General features: G+C 38.1%; 2 protein-coding genes across 2 annotated transcripts; one reads left to right on the top strand and one right to left on the bottom strand.

Moving 5' to 3' along the window:
• On the top strand, positions 1,529–3,649 carry LOC105159991. The gene has a single exon (XM_011077229.2). It carries the CDS (start codon positions 1,686–1,688, stop codon positions 2,202–2,204), a length of 519 nt encoding a protein of 172 aa, XP_011075531.1. The 5' UTR covers positions 1,529–1,685; the 3' UTR covers positions 2,205–3,649.
• LOC105159990 (phosphate transporter PHO1 homolog 3-like) lies at positions 3,844–8,720 on the bottom strand. Its single transcript, XM_011077225.2, has 13 exons — positions 7,918–8,720; positions 7,447–7,798; positions 7,310–7,358; positions 7,085–7,156; positions 6,873–7,002; positions 6,651–6,771; positions 6,260–6,518; positions 6,060–6,164; positions 5,931–5,975; positions 5,348–5,497; positions 4,981–5,259; positions 4,755–4,891; positions 3,844–4,493 (listed from the first exon to the last, which is right to left on the bottom strand). Exons 1-13 carry the CDS (start codon positions 8,498–8,500, stop codon positions 4,394–4,396), a joined length of 2,382 nt encoding a protein of 793 aa, XP_011075527.1. The 5' UTR covers positions 8,501–8,720; the 3' UTR covers positions 3,844–4,393.

The following is a 9,793-nucleotide window of genomic DNA, read 5'->3' on the forward strand; positions in this document are numbered from 1 at the left end:
CCTATTGGGGCACGCCACAGCCATGCACCACTTAACTATCAAGGTCAAGGCACGGGTCCATGCCATCCGACCCACACACTGACCAATTTGCCTTCCTAATTGTCGATATTTGTGCCCCCTCCACCATGCAGATACCATTAGGTGCCCTGATGCCCAAACTTTCCGAACCAACCCCTAGCATCCACACAAAGGGGCTCACAGTGAAGAATGAGTGGCTTTTTACCTATTCACACTGTGTTGTAGGTCAGTTGACATAAGAAATCTTATCCTGTTGTGTAGAATCTTCGTGCACAACATTGCTATTACATTTTGTCCCTTCAGTATCATTTTTCACTAAAGTCGTTTCTTCTTATTAAGTGTGTGTTTCGTTGTCTTTGTGCACCTCTTTACAAGCTTAACTTAACGCTGTAGATGCAGTCTAACAATACACAATAAATTTATATTGGTGATTTAGTACTTGATAGAGTTATCAATTTGTTGGGGGTGCTGATTAAAACTTCATAGTTTGACTGCAGTTCAAGCTATAAGGAGCTCTGGGGAAGATTATCTCGAAGTGTGGCAGTTATGATCTGCATAATGTGAAGTAGTACTGAAGTATCATAAATCACCAATTGTTGTAGTGTTGTAAGGAATGGATCGGTCACTGACTTTAAACAATATTCAGAAATTTAAAAAATTAAGTTACAGGCCTTTTGGGTTAATAAAACCCCTATAACAAATTACAAGAAATCTACAGAATAGAAATAACAGTATAATAAACAATCCCAGAAACTGTAGAATGAGAGAGACAAAGTATATATCACATTCACAAATCTAGGCTCAGATAGCCAAGATCCTTAAGCCACCAAGACCAAGGGCCACAACCTAGCACGGTTGCTTAATTCACAAACCACAAAGGCTATTCTCAGAGCCACAAAGGTCACGACCACTTAGGCTTTTAATAGAGCCACCAAGGCTTTGCCACAAAAGCTATTAATTAACCGATGGTTTCAAGCTTTCAGAGCATGAAGTATTACTCAGAAAATTTCAGAGAGAAGGGAGAAGAGGATAGAGGGTTAATTTCTTCGATGCCGATAATAAGTTCTTATCAGCCATATAAAGAGGCTGCTGGTTAAATGACATTTAACGGCCATTGATGGGGAGGAGAGAAGAATAAGAATACGAGGAGGAAGGGGGAGACCCAAAGGGTCACTTGGGGAGGGGAAGAGAGAAACGTACGACGGAAAAAAGAGGATAGGATTAGGGTTTGAAAGAATGAGAGAGACACTTAAATAGGCAGTGAGTTGGTTTAAACCAGTAAGATGGGTTAGGAAGCCTGATGGGCTTTGTGAGTAAGTCATCCAAGTGCTCCCAGCCAACTGGTTTGGGTCATTTTATTAACAAGTGCAATGGACTTTACTTATGGTCACAAACTATCCGAGTGACTTCAAAGTAAGCGGTACAAGTTCTACCTTAACATTCGAGAAAAGTATTAATCATTGCATTAACAATTTTTACAATCCCCAAAAACGCATACTCTTCGTAGAAAAAGAGAAAAGGAAAACTAAAATAAACTGAAAATATTCTAAGCTGGAGAAAGAAGGGGTTTAAAAAGAGAGGTTTAAGTCCAGCAGCCATGGGAGATATTCTCTCCACGCCTTGGCAGCCGAAGTCCAACTCCTCCCCGCGGACACCGGAGATCCACCATGTCTTCTTCAAATTCTCCGCAAACCCATCAACCAAAATCCACCCAGCTGCACAGAATCCCAGAATCAAGGATCCCAATTCAAGAAACCTCTGATCCACCAAGAGATACAAAGACAGCGGGAGTCCAAGAAAATCCAGCAGAAAAGGAGACCCTTTTGGCGAGGGATTCGGAAGAACCCAAGTACCCAGTTCAGGAGACCCTTTCAGAGGGAGCCGAGGGAGAAGAAGACGTGGAAGGTGAATGTGGGTTTTGCTTGTTTATGAAAGGGGGCGGATGCATAGAGACGTTTATAGAATGGGAGAAGTGTGTGGAGGAAGGAGAGAAGAACAAAGAGGATATCGTGGAGAAGTGTTTTCAGGCAACTGCAGCTCTTAAGAAGTGCATGGAGGCGCATTCCGATTATTACGCTCCTCTTTTGCAGGCCGAGAAGGCTGCGAAGCAGTTGGAGGAACAGAAAGAAAGGTCGAATAACCAAGGAGGAGGAGGTGAAGGAATGGGAAAGAAGGAAAAGGAATAACATTTTGGTAGCTCTGATCGAAAGAAATAGTCTTGATCTGGTAGGATATTGAAGATTGAGCTTTCTTGATTATACGGTTCTTATTGCTAATTGAAATGAGGACTTTTTGCTGAGGTAAAGTAATATAAAACTTGAAAATTTTGGGATGAAATTGATATGCTTTTGCATAAATGTATTGGCTATTAAATGGAAATTCATTCAATGCATCCTGCCGATCTTAACATGTAAAATCATCTTATTTGTGGGGAACATTGACTGAACGTTCTTCTATCTCTCCAATATGCTGCCCATTGGGTTGATAATTTTGAATTGTTTGAAGGAAATGCGAAATCTTGCAATGATCTGGGTAGATGAAACAGGAAAATTTTCTTTGGGCAACATAGTGATATTTACTTGTAACTGCAGATATTCTTGCCAGGATTATGTTTTGACTGCATTACGGATTTTGGTTCACAAGTTGAGATGATTTAACTTACTAGTCTGTGGTTTCTTGGTCAGAGAGAGATGAAGATGAAAATGTGTTTACATCCATGAGATAAATGACGAACGCCATTTTAGTTATATGCAAAATCTAGCAGAAACCTCAACACTTGATTTGCCGCTCGATTCTGTTTTTGTCAATAATTATTGATCTGTTTGAGTTCTAGTTGGCGGACATTTGGCAATTTCTGGAGCTTGTATATTTGATCTGTCACTACAGTTTCTTATAGGGTCTCCTTTCAGGGGTTTAAGACCTTCCTCATATATACCACCCAGTAAAATGCATGTGGGCACGTGTATGTCCTTGATATGCTTGCAAACAAGAAAACTTTTATGTCTTTCAAAGTTGCTGCTTCAGTTGGTGTCCTGATTATGATCTTTCCTCAAGTTCTTGACTCCAATCACGTTTTCTTTGTTCTCCTTATGTTAAGCTTTTCTTTTTCCTTTTTTGGTATGCTTTTGATAAGACGTGATGCAATATTCATCGTTGCCTTCTGTTGCAACCCCATTCATGGTGGTTGATGGCCAGTTGGGTATTTTTATTGACAGGTATGAATATCATGAAAAAAGTGAATTTATTGGTTTCCGAAGATCTTACTCCTTCAGCCTATATGATGAAATTTCCTGCGAGACTCTGCTTCAATCTTTAGAATGCATAATTTCAGGAAATTTGATTTTCTAGACTTTGTTAGAATTTGGAAGAGTTAGAAATTCAAGATCTGTTATGTTGTTTCAGAAGCTACGGCCTATAGCCCTTAGAAGAAAGTCTGAATTGCATTATTTTTATATGCTATAATACACTATGCTATATAGGAGACGACTCAGGGAAGACTTTAAATCACTTTAGAGAGCCTTTTGTAGGATTTTCCAGTGACGAGGTTTGGTCGGAGAAGCAGCAAAACTTATATCTTTGATGACCTTTGAATAAAAATGAAAAGGCAACTTTTGACTACGTTTTTATGCTTTTGTCATCTGAAAAGCAGATATCATACATATTAAATGAAGAACAGTAATAGGTTCGGTTTAGATTTCAGATTCCTCCATTGCAAAATAACGATATTCATTAGAATCCTAATAGTAACTACTTTATTTTTCAAAATATTGCCTCGTCGCAATTTTTCATACTTTGTTTCCTTGAATTGTCAACTTTCTGCAGGTGAGAGATCTTATGTCTTTCCAGAAAAAGATGGAAAGAAGAGTGTTCAAAGTTGTTGAAATTAGAGCATGCAGAATGTCAAACATGTTACTTGCGTTGCACATATCACAAATTCATGTTCTTTCAATGCATATGATATTGAGGAGGCGGCGACTATTTCATAGTTTCTTTCTTACAGCCAGCTTTTTCTTAATGTGTGCATAGATGATGCGTTGAACTATATGTCAGATTAGATTGCTCCAAGAAGCACAAATCAAGCAAGAAATCCAATGGATGATCTGCGACTTTTATGTTATTCTTCATTGTTATCTGGTTTATTTACACTGTTGAATAGATGTTACCATCATTCCCTGTAAAGTTGGTCAACAAGTATCATATTTCCAAGTTCTGTTTTTGTGAACTTGGGTGTGGCTGAGTAGATCACATATTATTATGCAGAAAGGACTTTACACTGTGCGACTTTTGGATAAGTTACAATTAGAACTGTATAAACAATCAAAGAATGTGACTAAGTGGAGGAGAATTGGATACTTTTCTCCTCCACCAATGTTTTCTACTCATCTTTGTCCTCATCTTCATCGTAGTTGAAAGGTAATGGCACTGATTTGAAAGCACGATACTTGCCAACATTGTTAAGATGTTCATTCTCCAGCCTGCACATCCAAGAAGACAACGGTTGATGTTAGAAAGTTTATAGCAAGCTATGAGATGCTACTTAGTTTGATACTGTCCAGACAGGATCATAGACAGTTAGCTCAGGCATGAGGTATGAGCATTGCATCTTGTTTTATAGTCAAACAGATTAAATGCTCAGAAATGTGATCGGCTAGCGCCCAAATGGTTTGCACAGAATTCCTCTTACGAATTCAACAATTTTAACGAAAGGGTTTTATCACGTATCATGATATAAGTACCTGAAAAAGTTCCATAAACCACGACGAATAATCTCTAGAGAAGCCACAAGTGCAACCATTGTCTGCCTATGCAAGGAAAAAATTTTGATATTCATCACAGTCTGCATCCAGGCTAACCTCAACAACACATTCAAGACCTGCAACAGAAGGACAAACACTGTCAGCTCAAAGGCCACTCACCACAAAAACTTGATATCTCCCAAAGCCTCTATTCTTGAAAACTCACTATGGCTACAAAATAAACAGTTTTGTGTGGGATAAGCAGCTTGTCTCTCAACCATCGGTTCTTGGAGCTCCGCTGGAAAAGACCCCAGTCCATAACAATGTCCCAGTATGTGCTATAGATCGTCGCAATTATTGAGGCTATCCAAGCTACTAACTTCCAGGTATCTCCTCTGTTGAGAGTGTAAGCTGTTCTGGCACAAACTGCAACGATTGTTGACAAGTATTTCAAGCCGTTGTATCCTTGCTTAGCATCTTTCTCTTCATACAGGCGGCGGAGACACTGGGAATCAAGAAATGATGTCAGTTTGCTTGTAATAATTCCAGCAGCTTCTGTTGACTGTTAGTTTTGGGATGGTTTATTTATGCACCTGAAGGAGGCGCCACCAGTATGGTACTCCAGCTACAATGAAAGAGAACGTGTTGAAAACATCGTTCGTTTTGCAACTGTTTTGTCTTAGTCTGTAGTCTCCCCAACCATAGTAGCAAATATAAAACTCTAGACTCCTAAGAGCTTGAACCTGCATCAAGATTGCACAGTTATTTTTCCGGAGGGACAAAAGTATCTCTATTAACTAATGATCAAATCATAGAAATCCTCCATACTGTTTGAATAATTGTATGGACACCCTTATTTGTGACGTTCTAATTATACAGACATCCCTTTCTCTATGCCATGAAAAAACTACGAATCAAATAATACTGGCGGTTGTGTAATTTGACTGTAATTAAGGGCTTTTAGTGTAATATTATCATAATTTTATAGTAATCGAAAAACTGAAGCTGTGTATTTGATTGACACTAATACTCCCTTGATGTAATGAAACATTGATCACATAATATGGGTGGTTTCTATAATTTGACTATAACAGAGGGGGTGCTATTCTAATTATCCTAACATACGACAATTCAGAAAACTGAAGCTCTAAAGCACATTAGAAGTTAATGTAGAACCTGGCTTGTAAGCTGGTCTGCTAAGAAGAAGTCTGGTAGAGAAACCTGCACATAACATATGGTCGCATATAAGTAAGAAGACATATTAGTTCCATAAAATTTTCAGCTGGTTTATGATGCCGTATTTACCTTATAGAGAGGAGCTAAGACACAATGGAATATGCAGACGAGCAAGAAAAACCGACTTGAACGGTATATGATGTTTAAAGGGCAGAGCATAATCACAACCACTAGCTGCCAGAAAGAGTAACGGTCGAATTTAGATTATCTTGAAGATGTATGTTTAAGAAAAAGCTCGATTATTAACATGGGTATGCTTTTTTTTTTACCAATACTAAGCCAAGAGGAAGGAGTTCTGTTATGGCTTTATAGTCTTGAGTCACTGGATCCATTTCCATATCCAGATTGGCAAGTACACTGGCCAGAGCTAGCACACTTAGACAGAAACCAAGGAGCAGAACCTCTCTGTACCCCAGTTCTGTTCCTTCTTTGAAACCAAATATGAACGAATAGTTGACTCGATATCGCCTCCAGAAGTATATGTTTGCAGCATACATCAGCATGTGTAGAACAATGAAGCCAAACAAGCTGTAACAAGAACATTACTTGTCTATTAACTGACAACTCCAAATATTTAAAGCATGTCTTTCATTGCTTTGGTTGAACTGTAGCTTTTCGGACATCAAGATTCAAGAACGTCGAAATTGAACAAGGATTTACCTGTAAAGTGGAAACATAGTTTCCATGTAAAGTACTCGCCCAGCTTTATCCAGGAGATTACGTGCACGAATGATTAAAACGAGGGCCATTATAAGAGCGAATGTGCAGCCTACGAGAAATCCTGCAAATATACGGTACAAAAGAGATTTCTAAGTGATCAGAAGCGAACCCCGTTTATTGTTTTACTTTGAAGGATAAAGTTCACCTAGCTGAACATCTTACCCATAGAGAATGTTACTCTATGCCTTTCCCTCTTCTTCTTTGGCCTTAAGATATTCATCCCTTTACTGCGGTTTGAGTTGGAGAAATGCTTGATGAAAGTAACTTCTACCCTTTCCATTAACTTGCTGACCTATACTTGCATGAATAAACTTACTTGAATATTGCATGAACTATGAGATTTTCAATTCTCATTGAATGTATATGTAGCTCACCTCGTCAGAGCTGCCGAGGTAGGAATTATCAACCATTTTCATATATGGTTTTGAAGCGCTTCTTGAAGCAATCTGAACAAGATGGGATCAGAAATATAAGCAGTATGCCGATACATGTATCTTTTAAGTGAGAAAATATCCCTACATATCTTTTTAAATAATCACATTATAGGAGTCTCTCAGTTGATTCTAGGACAACATTAAAGAGATTATTTAGGCAGATACCTTATCGTATTTCTTCATGATTTTCGAGAACGCCATGATATTCAGGAAGCTGTTGCATTTATGCAGGAAGTAAGTAAAAATACATCACCAGAAAACGATATTCATAATATTCATGAACTCAACATCAGGCTCCTCACCTGTAGTTCTTCAGAAGCCTTAGTTTATGGTAGAATTCGACAAAAGCCTTCTTAAGTTGGTCTTCTGCTCTCTTCAAATTATCCTTGCTGAACTTCAGGTCTGTTTGGTTCGGAAGATTGAGAAAACCTTTAATTGTCGATCGAGGAGTTTCTTGACTAGTGTTAAACTTCACATGCTGAAGTATCTCCAAAGGTGCTGGTCTAATGGCCCTGATGTCATTCTGCTTGTAATCTCGGGTCTTAATTTTCACTAGTTCCATCTCCCTCCTATGTTTATTATCATCTCCCGATTCATCAGATGTACCCTGACTGCTTGAACTCTCTTCGTCTATCGCATCCATTGCAGCCCTTCCTGCATCAATGAACATAACACTTAGTCTCAGAAAAATTTTCATCTCAGTAAATATAGTTACTAATGCAAGAAACTGCAAAAGAACGTAAAAACACTTTGTTAGAAGAATATATACGTACTACTTGCTCTAGCTGCAGATGGAGTAGTAGCCAACAATACAGCTCTAGAAGCTGCAACATCTGAAGCAAGCTGAGCAGTTTCCTCCAAACTATTCGTCCATCCCCTCGGATTCACCACCTTTACTCGAAACGCAATTAGAGCATTCATTTGCTTATCCAAAACAGCAGCTTCCTCCATTACCTCCTCCATTTTGGACTTGTAAAACTTTATTACCTTATTAAACTCATCGTCCAACCGTTTGAAATAAACAAGCTCGTATTCTCCTCCTTCGTCTGCTGCCATGAGAAACATCGTCTCCGAGCCTTCCACCCCGTCCCGTCTGACATTGTTCACGAGAATGACCTGATTTTCTATATCAGATGCTGCTTCTGTTCTCGGAGAAGTTCCCCTCTTTGTTAGTCCACTGAAGGCTCTATACAGGGTGAGGTTTCGCCTCAGGCCGTTCGATCCTGCTGCGGCCGGCCGGTTTCTTTGCCTGAAGAGTTGGATTTCTTTCAACAGAGTTTTCAAGAACTCGTAATTCATGTATGCTTCTTGCCATTCTGGCACCATTTGTGATGCAAATTCCTTACCAAACTTCATTTTAATGAAATCTTATGAACAACGCTGCTATATTGAATGCTTAAAAACAACAATCAACTTGTTTCAACAGTATTAGAAAGTGAAAAAATTAACTGAACAGATGAAGGAGAAAGCAATGTAGTGTCTATATATATATATATGATAACAGAATAAGAGATTTGAATGGAAAGGAAGAATTTTCAACTTTCAGGTGGTCTTAGAGAACATTCTGAGGACTGATGCAGTGAAATGGAACCGTCGTGTGGGCTTGGTCCGGCTTCCATAATCAAATTATTTAACAGAGAAAAAGTAGAAATCCAGGGCATGATCACAAGTTGACAATAAAGTAGACAACATATGTATTAGCTAAGCATTCACATTTTGACCATAATACTGATTAATTAATAGAACTGTTCACCATTAATTAACTGTCTGAAGACGAACTGTGTAAGAGTTGGGGTTCTTGAAATATTCAAGACAGTATCACTTTTTCTGCCCTTTTCTTGTCTAGCTACTGTGCACTTCAAAGATTTTTCAACAAGAATATTACGTACAGGCAGCTGGGACTACCTAAACTACAGTACTACGTTGAACATTTCATTGTCATCAGTGGGTTTGCTTTGCTGATATCTGCTAAAGTCTTAATCAGTGGTCAAGATTGCAGGGTTTTGGAACTTATTTAATATTAATGAAACTCATTCAAGTTCTTGAAAAGAAATATTTTATTATTTCAGACATGGATTTTTTCTTAACACAAATGTTTAATGTTGAAGTTTTTTGTTTTTACCGATGTCAACAACTCATCCAACAACCTTTTTCAAAGGATTATGTGTCATTAGCTGCAAACGTATATTTTTATTTTGATGGAAATCTTTGTCAACCTGCATTTGTGAAAAAAAATTAAGGTCAATCCCATGCATGTTGCGGAATCAAAGAAACATCAAAGAAGTTTCTTGAGGAAGTAAGAAACATTTAAAGTTCAAACAACATAATTTTCCTAAACAAGTTATAATGCGCTATAACTTGGAAAAAAACACGCATTTGGAAGAGTTCTTTACTACATAAATCATAAGCGGAACGCCCACTTATGCGTAAATCTTTGAATATTTAGAAAACATTGACCTCGTTACTTTTTTCATGCACGTGCATGCGCCTTTTATCTCCTCGGCCTATCATATGGGATTTATAAAAAATTATATGTAAGCACATGTTTTAGGTATACCAAACTTAATTTCTATCTGAATTTATACGAATTTAGTGATATGTAGAATGTATGTATCACTTTTGCAAAAGGAAAATACAGTTTAAATAATG

The sequence above is a fragment of the Sesamum indicum genome, linkage group LG4, assembly GCF_000512975.1.
Source record: "Sesamum indicum cultivar Zhongzhi No. 13 linkage group LG4, S_indicum_v1.0, whole genome shotgun sequence".
Lineage (NCBI taxonomy): Eukaryota > Viridiplantae > Streptophyta > Magnoliopsida > Lamiales > Pedaliaceae > Sesamum > Sesamum indicum.

Coding starts and splice junctions, on each gene's coding strand:
- LOC105159991 (XM_011077229.2), top strand. CDS start 1,686: ATGTCTTCTTCAAATTCTCCGCAAACCCATCAACCAAAATCCACCCAG.
- LOC105159990 (XM_011077225.2), bottom strand. CDS start 8,500: ATGAAGTTTGGTAAGGAATTTGCATCACAAATGGTGCCAGAATGGCAA. Junction 6,519..6,650: donor ACTATGTTTCCACTTTACAG/GTAAATCCTTGT, acceptor TTCTTGTTACAG/CTTGTTTGGCTTCATTGTTC. Junction 5,260..5,347: donor ACTGGTGGCGCCTCCTTCAG/GTGCATAAATAA, acceptor CTTGATTCCCAG/TGTCTCCGCCGCCTGTATGA.